This window comes from Stomoxys calcitrans, chromosome 1, assembly GCF_963082655.1.
Source record: "Stomoxys calcitrans chromosome 1, idStoCalc2.1, whole genome shotgun sequence".
In the NCBI taxonomy this organism is placed as follows: domain Eukaryota; kingdom Metazoa; phylum Arthropoda; class Insecta; order Diptera; family Muscidae; genus Stomoxys; species Stomoxys calcitrans.
Window position 1 is genome coordinate 150,014,295 of NC_081552.1, and position 23,301 is coordinate 150,037,595.

The window sequence follows — 23,301 nt, forward strand, 5'->3', positions numbered from 1 at the left end:
CAAAACTACTTACTATTCTATGGGGTCAAAATCTCATATCAGCAGTTTGGTATATGTCAGCTATATGCACATTTAAAATTTCAGCGAAATCAAATAATAAACGTGGCTATTATGGGCTTAAGATCCTTAAACGGCAGATCGGTCTATATCCAAATATAGTCCGATTTGGCCAATTCAAGAAACAATAGGGAAAAAGTATAGATCTGTCCCAACTTTCCACTCAATATATCAATTTTTGATGGCTGTAACGTGATAACAACAGACGAACATACATCGTAAAATCGTCCTAGAATTTTACGACGAACATATGTATTTTGTAGGGTCGGAAATGAGCCGACAACGGCAACGCTGGTCGTAAGGGGCTATAAAATTCTTGTATAATATATAGTTGTATTTAAACAACACATACGATATAATTAATGTAGAGCATTTAAGGAAACATTCAATTCTCAGCTCGTAGCATAATAATTTTACTAAGAAATTCCTCCGCCTTGACAAATTTTCAGATATACCATTGCACTATAAATTGAATATGGGAAGAAAACGTTTAAAATGAATCTTACATCTTCTGTACTATTTTCTGATGATGTCAAATACCATACAGTTCCTCAAAATTACCACAAAATAGTGAAAATGTGTAGAGATGTTGTTGTTGTAGCCACATGTCTGAATGTGGTGGTGGCGATCCTCGTTCCGGTCCAAAAGACCGATCGCCGCGGAAGTATAATGACCATTGGTTATTTAAAGGCGCCAATAACTCGCCTTGTCATATCGAGCATCATAGGCAATCACTATTTAAACAAGAGCCGGTGCCGTCCGGTCTCTTACCGAGACTCTCCACTTGATGCCGCTAATTGTTCGGGACTGCAATTGGAGCAACTCCGTTTGGAGCAATTTTCTATCCGCAACCTGTGGACGCGCCTGGCAGCTCACAGCTAAACTTCTCGTGATAACAATAAACACAACACGGATCGGAGCTTAAAGTTATCATTGTTATCCCGTTATAGAGACGGGATTGTGTACGTAAACTTTTTTATTTTTTAACTTTTTTCCATAAATAAGTATTTGGGCGCAAATAATGGTGACATCTGAACTTTTGTTATGCGTATTGGCTAGATGAATATGCTATTCAGCAAAGTATAAAGATGTCATGTTAACAAAATTTACATCATGAGCATTTTTAGCTGGTCTTTTGTTGAATAAACGATGTTTTTATTGCTCCTAGCAGACCTTCATATGCACGAATTTAACGGCATTTTACAATGGGCCATATTTTGTACAGACGTAAGTTAGACCAATGTACCGTATCGACATGTTGATCTTTTTGGGTTTAGCTTTTATTAATGATCACAACTCTGCTCAATCCCATGGCAGCCGGTTGTACGCACCGGATTGACCCGATGGAATCCTCATCGGCAAGGGCTGCCGCCTCAGTGTACGTGTTCGCACATCCCGGAGTGCCTTCTCCGCACGCTTCTGGTACGTGCCGGGATTGAAAAGAACCCCGGACCCTGGTTCTGTTCGGTTTGCCAGAACCGCCTTCATAATCGGTAGGTGTCGGTGAGGTGTAACCGGTGCACGGAGTGGGTACATTTCCGTTCTTGCTCTGGCCTAACTTCACTACGGGAGTATAGTCATACTGGCTATGTCGCAAGGTGCTGTGCGAACATAGCCAGCAGTGGGTCACAAGCGTCGCCGTCGTCGCCTTCGGCGTCCTCGTCGTCGGACTATGTGATCCTCCCGACCTCTCCCGTACGGCAATTTATGCAACGACAGCACCCTAGCCCTACTATTGGCAGGCCAGTGCCGGGAAGTGCATCGTTCTTGCAGTTAAACTACAACGGACTGCGTGGCAAGATCGATGAGATGGCAAACTTTATGAGTCGGAAGAGCATATCGGTCGCAGCGATCCAGGAGACAAAGCTGACCAACATCTGCAGCTTGCACAGTTGTCACGGTTACAATGTGCTACGTAAGGATCGCTCTAGGAATGGAGGTGGGGGACTGGCCTTCGTTATACACCATTCCGTGCAGTATAGACCTATCTCGCCTGCGCTTGACGCTAGTGACCCATACATGGAATGTATGGGGGTAGCAGTCAGGTCTGGTACTGCCGAGATAGAGATATACAACGTGTATATACCGCCGGTTGGTAGCTGTGTCCCGATTAATGGCCAGGCTTACAACCCCGACATAAGTGGGTTACTATCTGGCCATAATCGTCTGGTTCTGGGGGATTTTAATGCACTTCACACGTCATGGCATTCTCCCCTAGGTAACGACCAGCGTGGCAGAGCAGATAGATAGCTCCACGTTTTGCACGGTGAGTGAGGATGCCCCCACCAGGATTACGAGGAGGTGCAGCAGCTCGCCAGACATCTCAATTGCATCCCCTGATCTCCTGAGTGACGTCTCCTGGCGAGCCGTCATTTCCCGGGGCAAGCAGTGAAGCAGCCGAGCGTGATGGGATTCGTGCTATGGACCCTGCTAACCCCAGAATCAGCGAGCTGAATCTGGAAATAAACAGGGTAGTCCACGAACATAAGCGGAATTTGTGGCTGGAACACTTTGAGCAATGTAACTTAGGCACCGGTGCAGGCAAACTGTGGGCCACTGTTAAGTCTCTCTCGAACCCCGGTAGACGGGACGACAGGACCTCAGTCACTTTTGGCAAGATAACCGTGACTGATCCGAAGAGATGCGCTAGGTTGTTCAACCGTCAATTTATTGTGCATCCCGAGAGAGACAGGGCAAGAAGGAGAGCCATTCGCCGTATTCGTAGTCTCCGAGAAGTTACGAATGTCATCCGTGGCGCCAAACCTTCAAAGGCGTTGGGCCCCGACGGAATCTCTACATTGATCCTGAAGAATCTGGATTCACCTGTAGTTGAGTACCTTACCACTGTCCTCAACCTGTCATTGAACACTCTTATAGTTCCCGATGTCTGGAAAATGGGCAGAGTGATCCCGCTACTGAAGTCTGGAAAAGACCCGAGTTTGGAGGAGTCGTACAGACCGATCTCCCTTCTCTCACCAGTGGCAAAGACGCTTGAGGCATTACTCCTCCCGAGCCTCGTAGGAGAATTTCCATTCGCCGAGCATCAACATGGATTTCGGAGACTGCACAGCACAACAACAGCTTTGCATGCCATCACCACACCCATGTGATAGGACGGTCCCCGTGGCACTGGACCTATCGAAGGCATTCGACACGGTCAGCCATGCCAAATTATTTGAGGACATCGCCAACACGTCCCTCCAGCCAGGCCAGTCACTTGTGGAATTTAGAGATAAAAGTCGAAACACCGTAGAGTGAAACAGGCAGTTCCCCAAGGTGGGGTGATATCTCTGGCTCTGTTTAACCTCTACCTATCCTCCATCCCACCCCCTCCAGACGGCATAGAGATCATATCATATGCGGACGATTGTACGATCATGGCATCAGGCCCCCCACCCATTGATGACATCTGCGATAGGTTGAACGTCTACCTCAACGAGCTTGCCTCATATTTCGCTGCAAGAAATCTGAAGATATCCGCCACCAAATCTTCAGCGACACTGTTCACTACAAATACGCGTGAGGTGAATACTGAGCTGATACTGAATACTCGATGGAGAAATGATTCCGACCATCAAGTGTCCCAAAATACTTGGCGTCACATTTGACAGCTCCTACACTTTCTCCCCACATGCCACAGCGATCTGCAATAAAGTCAAAAGTAGAAACAAGGTCCTCAAGTCACTCGCTGGCAGCACTTGGGGTGCAGACAAAGAAACCTTGTTGACCACGTACAAAGCAATTGGCCGGTCTGTGGTAAGTTAAGCAACGCAGTGTGGTCTCGTCAACTTTGTGACACGCAGTGGAATAACATTCAGATCTGTCAGAATGCCGCTCTCCGAACTGCGACGGGCTGTCTCCTTAGTTCTAATCTGGACCACCTCCATCAGGAGACAAAGATCCTACTAGTGCGAAGACATAACTACATGCAATAACTTTTGGGCTGTTATCGAAGAGACCATCCAAATTATCATCTTGTGGATAGATATCCACCGCACAGAAGCCTAAAGGTAGATCTACATGATCTAGAGCGTGAGGTTCAGCGCTACAAGAGAGAACCTCTAAATCAAGCGGGTCTGAACAACATTCATGCAGACACGGTAGCAGACGCGGTAATTGGCTACCGGGTGAATGTAGTCCTTGGAGAACGACCGCCTCCCATTGCACCCGAAGAAATCGACCTCCCCCGGCAAACCAGAGTAGTTCTGGCTCAATTACGTTCCGGCAGATGCAGCCGCCTCAATTCCCACAGACCTAGGATTGATGCCGACGTGCAAGATGTATGTCCCGATTGTAACCAGGGACCGCACGATACACGTCACCTGTTTAACTGCCCGGCCAGACCCACCCGACTCAGACCCAGATCCCTGTGGACGCATCCCATCTTAGTCGCAGAGTTCCTGGGTCTTGACACTCAACAGAATCAAGCAGACGAAAGATAGAACACAATAAACTGCTACAACATCACAACTCTGCTAACATTCATAAATTCAAAGCTAGACATTTTCAAACATACTGTAGCTTCCAAATGTTAAACATCAAATTGTTTGCAGGACAAGTAAAAAATTACTGATTGGGAAATCTTAAATCTCAAATCGATACTATCGTAGAAAAAAAAATCTATTATCATGAAAGTTTTTTATCTACTTACTACCTTTGTCCCGTTCAGTATTGTCAGAACTCCTAATGTTGTGTTGCAGGTCGGTAATCTGTTTTCCTCCTTTGTTTAAGGAGGAGTATGTATGTTTTTTTTGGTTCAATACTCGGTGCTGCCCCAAACTAATGTGATGGGACTGTTTGACACTAAAACTTTCGTCTTGGGTCCAATAGCGTTTTGGTAACACCTTTTTTGTTCCCTTGACATCATTTTGGCTCTCAACTTCGGCTCGCACTCCAGTTTGGACATGAGATAGGGATGTTGTGCTTTCCAAACCCGCATTGACTTCAGATACCTCATGGTGCTCATGATGTACTTGTGCATACAAACGGGACTCCAATTCATTCAGGTCTTCCGAGTTATCAATATCGACCTACAAGTATTTTAAGTACTTGATAATTATTGGTAAAGAAAAACAAATATCACTATATCCTTACCTCATCCATGTGAATGCCTTTACATTTAGCTCAGTCCGCAATTTTAATTCAATCCACAATTTTATTTTTTTCTTTCATTTTTGACAGTCTATGGCGAAATTGACAACGTTTTTTGTAGTCGATATCTAGGCTCTTTTAATCGACTATCGAAATACAAAAACTTCATCTACACTAGCTCTGTTTTATTTTAGTATTATATGCTCAGTGTTAAAGCCTAAACAGAATAAGCGTTGAAGTACGTCGCATTGTAAAATGGAACTCTGCAAACAAATGTAAAAAATCATGATTTGAAGATGTTTATGGTTAAAAATTGTTTTGCAGTCCGTAAATTAGAGAAATTTTTTTAAAATAATATTAAACCATATTATTGCAAATTTCCATTGAAATTAACTTTAAAAATGACTAAATAAGCTGATTTTCAGAAATTCGTGCGCAGCAAAAGGCGCATGGTATGATAGGGTTAGTATTCTATTCTGCTTTCAGAATAGCCGAAGAAATGTTTAATTGTTTCACGAGCGAAATTTTACAGCAGTCAAGTGTTTTTGTTTCCATGTGAAAACACATTTCCTTATATGCACTTATTGTTTTCTCTATTTTATGTACTTTTTCTCAAATAAATAAAGAAAAAAGAACCACTGAAACCAATAAAAAAAAAAACAAAAATGATGCCGGCAATAGTGTTAAGTGTTGCTACTATAATAGTTTTTTGCCATTTTCCTCATTAAAAGCAGAGTACTACTTTTCCGCCTATTTGTAGCCAACGTTTCGTCGACGTTTTTTATAATGGGTTTGACAGCATTCCGCTGGAAAAGCTGAACAAAATACTCAGCTTAACTCAACCAAAAGAACGCGTACTGGCGCATTAGATTGGTTAAGTACGCATGAGTGCTGCTTAAATTCCCAACGCGTGGGCAGACGTGGGCATTTATGTTCCTTTTAGTAATTGCTCCTTTTAGTTCCGTTCCACAAAAGGAACTAGTTCATTATCCTTAGCTCCTTTTTAATTTGGGAGTCCTTTTTTTGATTCCTTTATACAAAATAAAAAAAAAGCTTTGAATTTTGTTTTGTATTTGTATATATAATTGAATTTAAATTAATTTTCTGTACTTTGTTTTAAACAAGTTTCGATGCTGAAAAAAACTCTAATCGAAGCACATCAAAATAATTTAGATTTGGTGACAATTCAAAAAATATATGTGGGTGCCACCACGTTTCTATGTTTGTGCCACCACATTCATTTAATGTGATTGCCACAACTATTTTATTTTCCTTTCACTTAAATCACAACGTACACAATTGTTCTCCATTAAAAAAGTGGATGCTTTTATTTATAGCTCAATTCTGATAAACTCTCTGGGAATAAACTCCCTCGAATAAAATCCTCCTATTCTGATTGAATGGGGAGAGGAAATTTTTGGGAGAGGGAATTTCAAATTCTCGAAAACAGCTGTTTTGCTTCAGCTCTTTTATTTTAGCTAAACATTTGATTGTTATTTTTTGGAAAAAAGAACATAAAATGGAAAAATAAGCAAAAATAAGTTATAATGGTGGCAAAAAAAAAGTTTACAAACATGTTTAGTGTTGCTTTTGTAATGTTTGTTTTAATTTTTGTATTTGAATAATGCGCAATTATGGCCTACAACTTGCCACCATATTTCTGTGTTGTGATAACAACTTTCCGTCTTCATCCAACAATCGTTGGCTAAATTATATGCTTCCGGAGTGGTCTGATAGACAGATTAATTGTGGCGTGTTGTCCCTGGTTGCATGTGTGGCACACATCCTGCATGTTGGCGTTTTCCCTTGTCAAAAGGAGTTAAGGGGGCTGAATGCTGTGGTGGTCTGCCTAATACGCCGTTTTATCTAAAGGCCTACTTTTATGGAACTACAACTTAAAGATCTAATCGACGTTTCCGGGCAGCGGCCGCTTATGGATTAGCTACTTATGGATTTATTCTCACTCCTGTGGAGTAAATGCTGCCAAATGTGGCGCCAAGTATCTGTCCACTAACATTCCATTAAGGAACAGGCAGAAGACTTCTTGCACATCATTGAGTGCCGCCCGATTCTACTTTAAACTCAATGATAAGGGACCTCCTTTAAGTATCTGACTCTGAACGGAGTGCCAATGAAATTGAAAAACTTTTATGGTGGGTACATGACACATTTGAAAATTAATTTCCATATAATTTAAATCGTTCGTAAGTAATAAGAAGTGGTTCCATTTTTTTATAAAAACATAAAATTCACAATTTTTTATCCTAACTCCCTTTCATTTATCGCCTCATTCTCCCTTTTATATCGATTCAGAATAGCTACTTTTTTTCCCTGGGAGAGATTTCCCTTTTTCGAAGTTTGTTTAGAATAAGGGAAAGGGGATTAGGGAAAAAACTCCCAATAAATTGTTATTCAGAATAGGGGAAAAGGGAGTAGGGAATAAACTCCCAGGGAATTGTTATTCAGAATAGGGCTGTTAGTTGTTGTATGAAACTGAAAGATATGGCATGTCAATCAGCTGGTCTGCAAATTAACAAAAGGGAGCAAAAGAAAAGTGTACATGCAAAAAAAGGAACTATGGAACTATAAGAGGGAAAGAGATGGAACAAGTCCCAGCAGTTCCTTAGTTGGATAAGTTCCAATGAACTAGTTCCATCCGGAAGTACGCAACTCTACGCGTGGGTATTTATTGGGAATTTACCAAATAAATATCATTTTTGGGTATTTCTAAATTTCAGATATTTTGGTTACAGAAACTGAAAACACTTTTTACCATTCTTTTACAATTTCTGAACTGCTGACTGTTGGACTATTGTTATATATAGCTGTTATATAGACCGATCTCCCAACTTAATGTCTGGAGGAAATAAATTGCTCATTTTACATCCGATTTCAATGAAATGTGGCACAATGAGTTCTGGAAGACCCCATTCCTATCAAATGTGGTCCAGATCAGGCCATATTTGGATATAGCTGCCATATAGACCGAATGAAGGATCTCCTGATATAAGGTATTAAAGCCATAAAAGATGCAATTTTTCAAAGTTAGTTTTGGTAGAACCCTACCCATTCTTATGAGATGTGGTCTAGATCGAACCATATTTGCATATAGCTGTCATATGGACAGATCTCCGATGCAGAGTTAATCTCGACTTGGATTAACTTAACGACAGTGCACCGATGAATTAATTAATTTTTTTGGCGAATGACTTCTTTTTAATCCCGTACGTAAAAAATAAAATGAGAGGCCAAAGTTTTTCGACACCTGAAGAAGCGGTTGATGCGTTCAGAATGCACGTTTCGGAGTTACCTCTACGGAGTGGCAAAAGTGCTTCGACGATTGGTTCAAACGCATGCAAAAGTGTATAGATCTTAATGTGGAATATTTTGAAAAACAATAAAGCGATTATTGAATTTGAAAATTATGTGGCCAAATCTAGATTTGAAGAGGTCTACCGCCTTGCAATCGCTATGGAACATCAGCTGTATGTGTGTACCGCACATTTTTTCGAGAACTTGTCTGATATAGCGGATGTGAGACAGCCATGGCGGCTATGAGACGTAAGTCGACGGGAGAATGGATAGAGCATAGGAGCAGGTCATACCTCATATATCACCGTAAAATCGAGGCGACGTTAGGAAATCTGGAAGGAATGGAACAGGTTTCCGATCGGATACATGAGACGAAACTTGAGGTAGACTGCGAAGCACTGCTGCCAGCGGCTCAAATTGAAAAAAGCTGGAGGACAGAGTGGACCTGGGGGTCTACTTTGAGAACCCAGGGACTGATATCTATTTTAGACTGCATGACATTAATACGATCCTGCAGGCAGAGACCCGGGCGATCACGCAATGCGTGAGATGGTGTGTTTTTCACTTGAGGACGTCTAGTATGGACATCTTTACAGACAGTAAACTACCCATCAGGGCAATAACAACCAGGAAGGTAAGGTCACGTACAGTCTTTGAGTGTAAGAAGGATAGCACGATCCGCATCGTTTGGGTGCGGGGCCAAAGCGGAGTAAGGGGAAATGAAAACACAGACGATTTGGCAGTGAAGGCCAGAGGACTGCCGTCAATAAACTTCTTTAATCCGAAGCCTTTCGGGTCGACGCAGTCCGTGTTAAGGGACTGTTATCTTCTTCCTCGCATATTCTCTGCTCATGTACGAGCACGTATACACACCTGCACACAAATTTCTTTGCGTGTGTTGGCAAAACGTCATCAGCTTGGTGGCAAGATGGCGGATTGTACCATATGATATGGGGTTGTTGTACAAATGAGTCCACCTTTAATGGTTTCGCCATGATCTTAAGCCTAGTATTGACTTCACTCACAGCGAAAATAATTATTAAATTAGTGCGAAATCCGATGGACTATTTTCTTTGCCAGAACACAAACAAAAGTCAAACAACCACACATGACAAAGACAAAAGTATTGGAGCAGAGCTGATTCGGCCCATTTCGTCAGCATTTAATTACATTCGCAAGTAAAAATTGTTCAAAATGTATCCTGATGCAGCGACATGTCGCTACTATTTTGCTAATAGAACTCAGTACCACTTGTATAGAATGTGTTCGCATTATCTTCGTCACCATTTTTTCAATAGTGCGTTTTGACAGTTGTTCGTGTGAAAAGTCGATGCCAGTACTAGGCTTTAACGACGAAAATCCATATTTTTGGCCGTTACCGGTTAGGTTTAAGTGGCAGTCTGCCATCAGACTCACTTAGACGTTTTCGTCCATTGTGATACCATAGGAACAGAAGAGGGAAGATGCCTTCTAGTTCCTACCGTTGAACCATCCAGATGACTTTAAAAAGCCCGATAACTTGCGAATGTTCACATCCGCTAAATCATATAGGTCTCAAAGAAATGAGAAGCTAAAGTAGAACTCCTTCTGACTGCTAGTAGAGGACACACACACAGAAGGTGTTCTATAGTCTTTTCTTCTTCTATGTCCTCACAGCATCTGCAAAAGTCGCAGCAACCTTCAGTCTGTCTGCATGTTTTCCGATTAGACAGTAACCTGTCATGACGGACACAACGGCTGAAACATCTGTTCTAGCCAATGACAGCAAAGCGGTAGACCTCTTCAAGGCACCTAAAACAGGTGAAATTTTAACTGTTCAGCCATCTCTCGAAACAATTAAAGGTGGTCTCATTTGTACAACAACCACAAATCACATGGTGCAATCCGCCATCAAGGTGATCGACGTTTAACCAACACACACAAAAAAATTGTGTCAGTGTGTGTATACTTGTGCGTACGTGAGCTGAGAATATGCGAAAAAAAATATAACAAAAGAATGCAAACAAAAATCTGACATCTTAATACCTTCAAACCTGGCCGACTGGTAACAGCTGTTCGGGTGAGACCACCTTTTTAAATCCGCCTTGGCCGTTCACAGAATTCACTGAATAAGGTTAATTGTTGGCAACACTTTGTATTGGGTATGCCAAGTTGTTCTCTTTTAACATTCATTATTTGTTTACGTTTTGTTCTATATGATGACATTTTCAAACGGCAGATTTGACATCCTTAATGATGTTCATGGGGCCTATCCACTTTATGTTTTCGCAAGTGAATGCTGGCCGTTACCAAGTTATATTCATTTACAGGTAGTGGCAGTTGACTAACAACAAAATTCGTTGTTTGTGTGAGGTTTGACAAGGTTAAGTATAATTAAATTTTGCAGTATTTTCATTAGTATAAGCCTTTGCCAGCACCTTCCACTTATTTCAAAATAGTGTTGTTGTAGTTGCAAGACCAAAAGCAAAACATTTATTATTTATTTTATAAGTATATTTATTTTTATTTATAAGCAAATTCTTCCTTACTTATGCATCCATTAATAACAAATTGTTTTCCAGCCCGAGTAAAATTAATATCACTAAAGTAACAAACTTAGTTACAATTATAAGTTTGGCGATCGCGTTTATTTTGCGTACAAAAACGACTTGTTGCGCAGCGACTATGGTCGTGCTCTTTTTGGTCGTCGTGGAATGTAAATTTTCCCTAGATAAAAAAAGAAGTTATAGCGAAACGAACTGTTTTCGTCGATATTTTCCGAAAACCGAATATAGTATCAACCTTAAGCGACAAAGCAATGTTATAATAAAGAAAACACAAATATAAAACACATTTGTAAATGATAAGTTGTAAAACAAGATATATTCTAAAACTGCGTGTCATTGACAGGCTAGATGACACGAGGCTTAAGGCTGGTACTATGTTCGTTTTTCACCGTTGAAAACCCATGTTTTTCGCGATTACTTTTGTGAAACACTTCAAAAATCTCATTGAAAGCATAATACTTTTATAAAAATTGTTTCATTGGTTCTTGGAGAATGTGCTACTGAATGAAATCAGTAAGTTTGTTTGCTTGATAATCTGTTATCTAAAAAAATAATCGTCGAAAAATATCACGAAAAACGAATATAGCACCAGACTTTGCACTGTAGTACGAAAATAAAACCCGCCCAATGTTCAGTGACATTAGTAACCATATGTCATCTTATGTGTGCAATACGTAAGCGACTAATTGCCACAAAAATTACTCATCAACGAAGAAACGTCAAGTGTAATTACAGCAATTTTATTTATGGAGAATATTCGCAGTTCCGTTTGTGTGGTGTTATTTTAAATACAAAATATATTTTGAAGTAGGTGTGCTGTCTGTATATAGTATATCAAGTGGTTTTGAGATATAAACCTGGTTGGCAATAATTAAAGCAAAATGATGCCAGCTGCAGAAGAGGCACAAATCACTAAACTGCTGTCAAAGGTGAGTAGGGTCTGGGAGCTCTAGACAAAGGAGACAAGATAAGGCACAAATACGATCAATTCTCTGCCACCAGCTTTCTTGTTTTCAATATTTAAGCTTTCAAATTGGGTATTATCTAATTATTTTTGTAGTATAAACATGTGAATGCTACTAAAAAGGAAGTAGTTGATGTTCTAACAAATTATCGGAGCCTAGCTTATAATTTGCAGAGATTTGGTATGTACACGAATGAGCCTTTTTTATTTCTTAGCACTCATCAGTTTTTGTTTCAGTGTTCAATGATGGTAATGCTCGAGATCTTTTTAACTTGAATGGCACAATACCTGTTGTTTATAAAAGTAAGGCTTACCATCAACCTAATAGATAAAGAATGTAATCAAATCTACCAAATTCCTATATACAGATAACACATATTACATTCCCATTTGCATTTGGTTAATGGATACTCATCCCATGAATGCTCCCATGTGTTTCGTGAAGCCTACTCCAACTATGCAAATAAAAGTGTCGATGTATGTAGACCACAATGGCCGAATCTACTTGCCATATTTACATGACTGGCAGCCAGTGAGTTCACTTAGCTCTATGTAATGTTATCACTAGAGAAAATGTTATTCTTTCATCACTATAGCACTCCAGCGATCTGTTGTCATTGATACAAGTAATGATTGTTACTTTTGGAGAACATCCGCCAGTATACTCCAAATCGAGAGATAAAATTAACGCGTATCCAACACCTAGTGGTAAGTGTAGTTCTTAAATTGGAGACATTCTCATAAATAAAATTTTTATCCATATGCCAGGTTACATGCCACAAGCTGGAGCAAACACTTCAACAGCATCGGGAGGCTCTTACAATCTGCCCTACCCCACTGGAGGTGGCTCCTTTCCTCCCTATCCCCCAGCAACTAGTAATAACTTTGGGGCATTTCCACCTTATCCGACACCTGGCAATTCGATTGCCGCTTCTACAACAGGACCTGGTTACCCACCGTACATGAACTATCCGCAACCCGGCTATAACTCAGGCTATGTATGTTGTCATAAATGTTTACACAAGCCTGCGAACGATTTCTAATTTTTTTTTATTTACTAATTTTCCTAATTCATGAAGAATTCTTCAAATACAAGTTCAACGGGTACTATTACTGAAGAACACATAAAAGCTTCTCTTATAAGTGCCGTCGAAGACAAACTACGACGCCGCTTGCAAGAAAAAGTAAATCAATACCAAGCTGAAATTGATACTTTAAACCGTACCAAACAGGAATTGGTAGAAGGCAGTGCAAAAATCGATTCAATATTAGCGCGCATGGAACGAGAAGAAGTAGGCTTTAGAATAATTTTAATATAATCAAGTCCCTAATAGATTTTCTATTTTAATTTTCAGACTGATATGCAAAAAAATATAAATATACTACGAGATAAAGAGGAGGAGTTGGAAAAGAGCTTAGAGTCGTTGGAGACATCTGATGGCATTGACCCCGACGAAGCTGTCACAACGACAGCACCTTTGTATAGGCAGTAAGTAGAAACAAACAGATGAAACAATTTAAATAAGAAAAACAAAAATATACAACTAGCCTGATTTTAAAACCTGAACAAAATGTTAAAAATTTTATAATATTAGCTTGCACGAGCCGATAAGAATCATAGCTTTCTTTTAAACGATCCAAACATCAAGAACTTGCGATTGAATGTTATCAAAGCAATTAATTTAATGCGTAAAGAAACATCAAACAAGTGTTTTGTTTCTTCTTTTAAAGACGGTTCTTATTGTTGTTTACATTTTATTTACAACAGGAAAACAATTTCAAGTAGCTATATTAACATATTTAGTAGGAAAGTTTAACGATGCAGCACTAACCATAAACTGACATTAAGTTCGTGTTTTACAGTAAAAATCAAAACTTCAAAATTACTGACTGACGATTTATTTCACTTTAAGTATTTAAAATTGTGCTTCATTCCCTCACCATTTATAATGAAATGTTATGAAAAAAATTATGTTATGCTATAGATATTTGTAACACGATAATGCCCACCTTAAGACTGGTACTATGTTTGGGTTTTTCGTGATTACTTTGTTTAGAAAATAGATTTTGAGGCAAAAGAACTTGCCGAGTTTATTCAGCAAGACATTCCCTCATTACTTATGACACAATTTGAATGCAAGAATTAGGAGATTTTTGTTGTGTTTCCAAAAAGTAATCGTACGAATATTGTACCGGGCTTTAAGGGAAAAGTTCCAAGCACCCATACAAAAATTAATATAATATCAATTTTTTTTTATAAAATGTTTTTTTATCTTTTCTTAGATTACTCAACGCTTATGCAGAAGAAGCTGCCACGGAGGATGCCATATACTACTTGGGCGAAGCATTACGAAGCAATGTCATCGATTTAGACACTTTCTTAAAGCACGTACGTCAGTTATCCCGCAAACAATTTATGTTGCGTGCTATTATGCAGAAATGCCGGCAGAAGGCCGGACTCGCCGGTTAAAAAACGTAGAGTTAGATTTCTGAAAATAAAGACAACATCGATTTTTATGGCAGTTATGGACACTGAAACCTCTTGGGCAGTTCCAAAGAACCCAGTACGAAGCCATCATCATTATTTAATTAATCGTTATTCAATATATTCTAAATATACCTATACTGTTTGTATTCGACAAAAAAAAAAAATTGTAAGGCATCAAGGTATTCATTCAAGCTATCGTAAATAAATGCCATGTTTTGCCGCCAATGAATGACCGAGTAGTGATACACCTGGAATCCTCATATAAAGAAGAATGGATATATTTATACGCATATATAGTTTTTGTTCTAGTTAATGCCTTCATTGTTTTGCACATTCATTTCGAAACAAAGAAGCCCAATAAAGTCAGTCACTTGTACATGTTTTAAAGACTAGGTTACCGACATTTTGTATTGCATCTTAAGGAAATGAAAATATAAAAGTATCTTAACGAAACACCAACTTTCTTACAGTATTTCTTTATTATTAGATATTACAAATACATAAATGGAATTCGCCTTAAGCATATCAAAATCAATTTCGCTCACATCCATCCTGTGTCCTCTCCGCCCGCATTGCTCTCATATATAAATACCAACTGCCAACATAAGGAACATTATACCAAAGCCTAAAAATACGCTGGCGCATAAACTTATGGCCAGTTCTTTAAAGAGAGTCTTTTCTTTGGTATTTTTCGGTCGCGATACGACGAAAATGAAGAACCAAGCTGTAAAGAATGTCCCAATGGTTAGCAACACAGTGGCCAGGTGAGGAAATACAGCTGGATTAATTGGGGAAATGTACCGCTGCATTGTTGTTTCCATTCTAAGGAAAAGCAAAACCATTTATTTAACACTCTTCGTGCCAAAAAAATAATAATACATACTTTAATTTAGTATTTATTGTATTGATTTCAATAAATATATATATGAATAAAAATACGTGGCCCGGTGAACAAAACAAAAGTACGAGTATTCGAGTATTTGGTATTTAAGATTATCCTAAATTGGAACACACTGCGTAACCGCCTGTTGAAACACCCAAGAGCATATAAATGATGCACCTGTATAAAACGATAGCTTTCCGGCTGACATGGCTGTGTAATATAAGGCTGGCAAACTATCGATAATCGCAACATTCGATATTTCAAATAATAAATATCATCGATAGCGCAATCTTCAATTACCGCAAATCAATTTGTGTTTGTTTGTCGGTTTGTGTGTTCATTATAGACTCGAAAATGGCTGAACCGATTTTCTTGAAATTTTCACAGATGGTGCAGAATGACCCCGTAGTGAAAATAAGGTACGACACTTTCTGATATTTGCACTCTTCCCCTTACCCTAATTTTCAGAAATGCCAGATCTCGGAGATGGGTGGTATGATTTAAGCGAAATTTAAGCCACACCCAAAACCTACCTATTATAGAGTAGAACAGGAATTTGATTTATATTTTCAGGGCTAAGTCACTGAGTGGCCCCCCATCCCCCCATAACAGCCGCCAAACTGGTCATTTTTGCCGATAATGGAAATATGGGGCTCAAATGAGAGATATTTGAGAGTACACCACGAATCTAATATCAACATTCGAGACCAACTGTCTAGGGGACGTCCCACCCGAATAACAACTCCCAAATAGGACTTATTTGCTCACCAAGACAATTTGGGTCTTCAAGACATTGCGGCTTGATATTGACAGTTCTTAGGGCCCATACCCCAAACCGGAACTTTTTTTAGAAAACGAATTTGATATCCAATTTCGAGGCCAATGGCAATATGGGGTTTATATGAAAAGTACTTGAGATATATGAGAACAGAGCACGATGCGATATATTTTCAGGGCTAAGTGGTTGGGGACCACCCCACTCCCTAAAACACCTCTAAATCGGCCATATTTACCGACCATGTCAATGTGGGTTTTGAATGAAAGGTATTGGAGAGTAGAGCACCGAATTGATACCCACTTTTGGGACCAATTTTCTGTATGGGGTGGCCCTTGCCCAAAATGCCCCACAAACAGCAATTATTTACTAACCATCGCAATATTGGACTCAAATAAAGGTATTTGGGAGTAGAATACAAATCTGATATCCAAATGTGGGACCATGTATTTGCAGTACCGCTCCTTCCCCAAAAGGGTACAAAATTTACCCACAATGCCAATATGTTTCTCTAACGAAAGGCATTTTTTACATTAGAGAATGAATTTGATAACCATTTATGGGCCAAGTGTTTGGGTGAAGCTTATAAACTCTCCTTAAAGTAATGGCAATATGGGGTTTAAATAAATGGTATTTGGGAGAAGAGCACTGGGGACCACCTCATCCCCCGAAACACCCCTAAATTGCACATAATGAGAATATCGGGCTGAAATAAAGTATTTTAAGAATGGAGTACATCTAACATCCAAACTTAAATGACATTAAAATCTCCGAGCGAATTCGTAGTACAATAAAGATCATATGGGATACAGATAAAGGCACTTATATTGTTATACTGCTAGTCAAGCGATATGCATATACTATTTTCGTAGCATGTTATTTCACTAAAAGCTTTTAAATTGTCGAAAATAAATATTCAAAGGATAATTTTGTTTCATATAAATTAAAAGAAGGCGCAGCGGAGCGGGCCCGTTTCAGCTAGTCACCTATATAGTCCCACAGTTAGATATCAGATACGTTTTCAACTCTTAAATACCCTTAATTTGATACCAATATTGTAGTGATTGGTCTATAAATCCGTTTGGCGGGTTTTGGGGGTGGACGGCCATTCTACGCACCCCATCCCAGATTTTGATACCAAAGTTTTGTTGATACCAAAGTTACTGGCATTGTGGAAAAATTCGCTTAAATCTCCATCTCCGAGAGCTTGTGTTTTAGAAAATTCCGGTCCATACTGCACCATCTGTGAAAATTTAAAGAAAGTCGCTTCAACCATTTTTGAGTCGATATGGAACACACAAACAAACAAAACGACAAACAAGGTAGGTAGTTAAAGATTGACACTCAAACTACCTAAAACACCTATTGTTATGACCCGTCTTAGGGTGGGAAAGTTAAAAATAATAGCGCAAACAATCGTAATGAAATTCCTGTATTTTATTTTTCTTTATCAAAGAACGGATAAGTTGTTATAACAAAGATAAATGCTGTATGATCAATTTTGACCACTCTGACCTCTCTCTGTTCATGTTGACTTCTCCAAATTAGCGCCATCTACTTGCTGTTTTTAATGGGATCATGTGATTTCAATTGAAAACATCCATTAGATGGCGGTAATTGATATGTTAATGCTACTCGCTTAGAGTGATTTAACGCCCATAACATTGATCATTGTTGTTGTTGTAGCAGTTTATTGTGTTCTATCTTTCGTCTGCTTGATTCTGTTTAGTGTCAAGACCCAGGAACTCTGCGACTAAGATGGGGTGCGTCCACAGGGATCTGGGTCTGAGTCGAGTGGGTCTGGCCAGGCAGTGAAACAGGTGACGTGTATCGTGCGGTCCCTGGTTACAATCGGGACATACATCTTGCACGTCGGCATCAATCCTACCTCTATGGGAATTGAGGCGGCTGCATCTGCCGGAACGTAATTGAGCCAGAACGACTCTGGTTTGCCGGGGGAGGTCGATTTCTTCGGGTGCAGTGGGTGGCGGTCGTTCTCCAAGGACTACATTCACCCGGTAGCCAATTACCGCGTCTGCTACCGTGTCTGCATGAATGTTGTTCAGACCCGCTTGATATGCCGCTTGATCTAGAGGTTCTCTCTTGTAGCGTAGGTTCTCTCTATAGCTCTAGATTGTGTAGATCTACCTTAAGGCTTCTGGGCGGTGGGTATGTATCCACAAGATGATGATTTGGATGGTTTCTGCGATAACAGCCCAAAAGGTATTGCTTAGACAGCATGTAGTTATGTCTTCGCACTGGTAGGATCTTTGTCTCCTGATGGAGGTGGTCCACATGAGAACTAAGGAGACAGCCCGTCGCAGTTCGGAGGGCGGCATTCTGACAGATCTGAATATTATTCCACTGCGTGTCACAAAGTTGGCGTGACCACACTGGCGCTGCATAACTTACCACAGACCGGCCAATTTCTTTGTACGTGGTCAACAAGGTTTCTTTGTCTGCACCACAAGTGCTGCCAGCGAGTGACTTGAGGACCTTGTTTCTACTTTTGACTTTATTGCAGATTGTTGTGGCATGTGAGGAGAATGTGTAAGAGCTGTCAAATGTGACGCCAAGTATTTTGGGACACTTGATGGTCGGAATCATTTCTCCATCGACCATCACAGTCAGCTCAGTATTCACCTCACGCGTATTTGTAGTGAACAGTGTGGCTGAAGATTTGGTGGCGGATATCTTCAGATTTCTTACACCGAAATATGAGGCAAGCTCGTTGAGGTAGACGTTCAACCTATCGCAGATGTCATCAATGGGTGGGGGGCCTGATGCCATGATCGTACAATCGTCCGCATATGATACGATATCTACATATTCCGTCTGGAGCGGATGGAATGGAGGATAGGTAGAGGTTAAACAGTGCCGGAGATATCACCCCACCTTGGGGAACTCCCTGTTTCACTCTACGGTGTTTCTACTTTTTATCCCTAAATTCCACAAATGTCTGGCGACCACACAGATAATTCGCGACCCATCGTTTCAGGCCTGGATGTAGGGACGTGTTGGCGATGTCTTCAAATAATTTGGCATGGTTGACCGTGTCAAATGCCTTCGATAGGTCCAGTGCCACGAGGACCTTCCTATCACATGGCCTGGGTTGATTAAAGCCACGGCAAATGTGTGTGGTGATTGCATACAAAGCTGTTGTTGTGCTGTGCAGTCTCCGAAATCCATGTTGATGCTCGGCGAATGGAAAATCTCCTACGAGGCTCGGGAGGAGTAATGCCTCAAGCGTCTTTGCCACTGGTGAGAGAAGGGAGATCGGTCTGTACGACTCCCCCAAACTCGGGTCTTTTCCAGGCTTCAGCGGGATCACTCTGCCCATTTTCCAGACATCGGGAACTATAAGAGTGTTCAATGACAGGTTGAGGACAGTGGTAAGGTACTCAACTCCAGGTGAATCCAGATTCTTCAGCATCAATGTAGAGATTAGGTCGGGGCCCAACGCCTTGGAGGATTTGGCGCCACGGATGACATTCGTAACTTCGCCCACGGTAAATTGTGATGGCTGTTCATCGGCTCGGAGACCACGGATACAGCGAATGGCTCTCCTCCTTGCCCTGTCACTCTCGGGATGCATAATTGAAGGTTAAACAATCTGGTGCATCTCTTCGGATACGTTGCCAAAAGGTGACTGAGGTCCTGTCGTCCCGTCTACCGGGGTTCAAGAGTGACTTAACAGTGGCCCACAGTTTGCCTGCACCGGTGCCTAAGTTACATTGCTCCAAGTGTTCCAGCCACAAATTCCGCTTATGTTCGTTGACTACCCTGTTTATACCACTGCCTGCGCCGGGAAAATGGACCGCACTTGGGGTATTCGACCGGCTGGTATAAAGCGAGCGGCTGCTGCGTTGATGACGTCTCGGAATTTCCTCTCGGCCACAAGCACATCAGAGGGGGGTGGCAGTTCATTGAAGCGGCGATTGGTATACTCTCTGAAGCCAGTCCAATCGACCTTCTTATAATTGATAAACGTCCGGCGCTCAGAGGTAATGAAGTCGGGTGGTCGGTCGATGGTGAGAATTATGGGGAGGTGGTCTGACCCCAAAGAGCTGACGGCTTGCCAGGATATGTCACTCAGGTGATACAATTGAGATGTCTGGCGAGCTGCTGCACCTCCTCGTAATCCTAGTGGGGGCATCCTCATTCAGCATGCAAAACGTGGAGCTATCTATCTGCTCTGCCAAAGTTATGCCACCCTGGTCGTTACCTAGGGGAGAATGCCATGTAGTGTGATGTGCATTAAAATCCCCCAGAACCAGACGATTATGGCCAGATAGCAACCCACTTATGTCGGGGTTGTAAGCCTGGCCATTAATCGGGACACAGCTACCAACCGGCGGTATATACAAGTTGTATATCTCTATCTCGGCAGTACCAGACCTGACTGCTACCCCCATACATTCCATGTAGGGGTCACTAGCGTCAAGCGCAGGCGAGATAGGTCTATACTGCACGTCTATACTGCACCTCCATTCCTTGAGCGATCCTTACGTAGCACATTGTAACCGTGACAACTGTGCAAGCTGCAGGTGTTGGTCAGCTTTGTCTCCTGGATCGCTGCGACCAATATGCTCTTCCGACTCATAAAGTCTACGATCTCATCGATCTTGCCACGCAGTCCGTTGCAGTTTAACTGCAAGAACGATACACCTCCCGGCACTGGCCTGGTAATAGTAGGGCTAGGATGCTGTCGTTGCATAAATTGCCGTACGGGAGAGGTCGGGGGGGGTCACATAGTCCGACGACGAGGATGCCGAAGGCGAAGACGATGACGCTTGTGACCCACTGCTGGCTATGTTCGCACAGCACCTTGCGACATAGCCAGTATGACTATACTCCCGTGGTGAAGTTAGGCCAGAGCAAGAACGGAAATGTACCCACTCCATGCACCGGTTACACCTCACCGACACCGACCGATGATCAAGGCGGTTCTGGCAAACTGAACAGAACCAGGGTCCGGGGTTTTTTTCAATCCCGGCACGGACCAGAAGCGTGCGTAGAAGGCACTCCGGGATGTGCCTCTCCCATGGCGAAAAAAGACGAACACGTACACTGAGGCGGCAGCCCTTGCCGATGAGTATTCCATCGGGTCAATCCGGTGAGTACAACCGGCTGCCATAGGGTTGTTGAGTCATTTATAGACATTGATCATTGTCTATAAATGACTATATGACTACCTACCCTATCGTTCTATTTACCTCCTTCCTGACACTATTCTATGACTATGATCAACTGAAGAATACCCGTCATTCGAGTTCCATATTGTCATTATCGTCCAATAAACCTATTTTAGGGGGTTTTGGGGTCAGGGCGGCCCCCTAGTTACTTGGACCCAATTTTTAATATGCTCCTGAATACCTTTTATTTGAAACCTTTATTATTTATTTTTGGGTCGTACATTTGAGGTAAGCGGGAGGGTCCGCCCCCTTCTGATAAGAAAAAATATATACCCAATTGTTCCTTCCAGATCACTCCCCATAATCTGTGAATATTTCAAGAAAATTGGTTCAGCCGTTTTCGAATCGGAACAAACAAATTACAAAACCCACAAACAAACATACAAACACAAATTCGTTTATATATATATATATAAAGGCAAGCTGAGCTCGGCCCGCTCTGCCTCTTATTTAAACCCCAAAAAGTAAAACTCCTGTTTGGTGGATCCCCTGATTTTAGGTTAAAGTATGTGTACAAACAAAATTTCGCTTAAATCGTCCTACCCTGTAGTGTGCGGCCTAATGTGCGACCCTAGCGACATCTGTTAGCGGATAGAAGACCGCCAGCGCCATCTGATGGTTTTAATTCGCCTCTGTCAACGAAAGAGACAGCCAGCTGACACCAATTGACAATTATGGCTACCACCATATGTTTTGTTGGTGCCCGCTGGAAGTCAAATTTGATGATGGAGGCGAATCCAAGCCAAGCCGGCCGGTGACCCAAGGAAGCTTCTTTCTTTTTCGATTGGGACTTGGCAGCGTACGGAGGTGGAGTGATCAACAAGAAAAATACGTAAAAGAAAAGACCAGAAATAAATTTGGTAAATGTGTTTTATTTAAATTCATATGAATGTGAAAAAAACGGATTTAAACAAAATAAAAAGGACAGTTTTTTAAAAAAAAAAAAAAAAAGAAATAGAAAATTTGAAATGCCTGAAAAGTGAAGAGACGATACATAAAGAGCCAATTGAAATGGTAACGTAAAAAAAAAAGAGAAGAAAAACTTTGTCAAAAATCTGAAATGAAATGAACGTTAAATACCTGAAAAAAGGAATATATTAAAAACCTGAAAAGAAATAGAAATTAAAATTAAAATAAACAAGTGGACATTTCAAAACTAAAAGTCAAAAACATAAAAATCAAAATCCACGCCTCCTCCACCTCCACTGCCGCACAAAGAAGAAGGCTTCCATCACCAACCGCTGCATCAACAACCGCCACATCGGCTATCGACACCCTGGTCACCGCCACACTGGTCACCGCCACATCCGCAACGCACACCATCCACCAGCGAGGGATCCAGACGCTGTTGCATTCCCCAGCGTTCCTAAGGTACTCTTTTTAGTTTCTCCAGACTAGCAAACCAAACTGCTTTACTGACGTTCGACCCTTGGACTGCTTTATTTTTGTTTAAAAAAGGGTTTTTTTGTATTAAAGTATACAATCGAAATAGATTAGGTAGGGGCAACATTAGTGCTTTTTTTTACTCACCCGTTGTTTGGGTTACAGGCTATAACCAAACATGAGCTCATGGTTAGGTTAGGTAGCAACGCAGTTAAAGGACATTTTCGTCCTCCAATCAGCCGATGTTGGTCCTACGGTGCTAAAAAGGTAGCACAACAAAAAAAAAGACCCTAAAAGAAACATAGAATACTTTTTTAGACAAGAAAAACAGACTGCGACAAATACACTTAAAACTTGACAATACTCACCGAAAACCAGACGGACGGACCGACGAGAACTTGAAGAGACCTTATTGGCCGCAGAGGCCAGCATCAAGGCCGCAGTACCGTTTTGGCGATTCTTGGTCATCCATCTAGAGCTGACGAGGCGACCGACCCATTCTTCTGAAAATAGAGAAAAATTTCAAGATTGTTAATATTGTCTTTGTGAACGGCAATGTGTAGAAGCAGTGTTAACGTTTGCCTTCAAAATCTAATATATTTCATGT

General features: G+C 41.1%; 3 protein-coding genes across 4 annotated transcripts in view; 1 reads left to right on the forward strand and 2 right to left on the reverse strand.

The window, feature by feature from the left end:
* The window catches only part of LOC106092180 (uncharacterized), a 34,645-nt gene extending 29,386 nt beyond the window's left edge, over positions 1–5,259 (reverse strand). The window contains exons 1-2 of one of the 2 annotated variants that reach the window (XM_059370311.1): positions 5,152–5,259; positions 4,712–5,087 (exon numbers count right to left, since the gene is read on the reverse strand). In XM_059370311.1, the coding sequence (XP_059226294.1) occupies positions 4,712–5,087; positions 5,152–5,160 (385 nt within the window). In that variant the 5' untranslated portion in view covers positions 5,161–5,259. Of the gene's footprint in view, positions 1–4,708; positions 5,088–5,151 lie in introns of both variants that reach the window. The other variant, XM_059370309.1, reaches the window with a different exon arrangement.
* A 6,441-nt stretch (positions 5,260–11,700) lies between these two features.
* On the forward strand, positions 11,701–14,917 carry LOC106094593 (tumor susceptibility gene 101 protein). Its single transcript, XM_013261815.2, has 9 exons — positions 11,701–11,935; positions 12,067–12,151; positions 12,208–12,273; positions 12,339–12,502; positions 12,567–12,678; positions 12,739–12,968; positions 13,050–13,262; positions 13,326–13,459; positions 14,254–14,917. Exons 1-9 carry the CDS (start codon positions 11,888–11,890, stop codon positions 14,438–14,440), a joined length of 1,239 nt encoding a protein of 412 aa, XP_013117269.1. The 5' UTR covers positions 11,701–11,887; the 3' UTR covers positions 14,441–14,917.
* Positions 14,918–15,020: 103 nt separating this feature from the next.
* Positions 15,021–15,480, reverse strand: LOC106094594 (transmembrane protein 258). The gene is made up of 2 exons (XM_013261816.2): positions 15,342–15,480; positions 15,021–15,280 (listed from the first exon to the last, which is right to left on the reverse strand). Exon 2 carries the CDS (start codon positions 15,277–15,279, stop codon positions 15,037–15,039), a length of 243 nt encoding a protein of 80 aa, XP_013117270.1. The 5' UTR covers position 15,280; positions 15,342–15,480; the 3' UTR covers positions 15,021–15,036.
* Between the last annotated feature and the right edge of the window lie 7,821 nt (positions 15,481–23,301).

What these genes read in the sequence shown, in the direction of transcription:
- LOC106094593 (XM_013261815.2), top strand. Translation starts at nt 11,888, where the DNA reads ATGATGCCAGCTGCAGAAGAGGCACAAATCACTAAACTGCTGTCAAAG. An exon ending in AATACCTGTTGTTTATAAAA is followed by an intron (nt 12,274 to 12,338) that starts GTAAGGCTTACC and finishes TCCTATATACAG; the next exon opens with ATAACACATATTACATTCCC. An exon ending in CCGGCTATAACTCAGGCTAT is followed by an intron (nt 12,969 to 13,049) that starts GTATGTTGTCAT and finishes TAATTCATGAAG; the next exon opens with AATTCTTCAAATACAAGTTC.
- LOC106094594 (XM_013261816.2), bottom strand. Translation starts at nt 15,279, where the DNA reads ATGGAAACAACAATGCAGCGGTACATTTCCCCAATTAATCCAGCTGTA.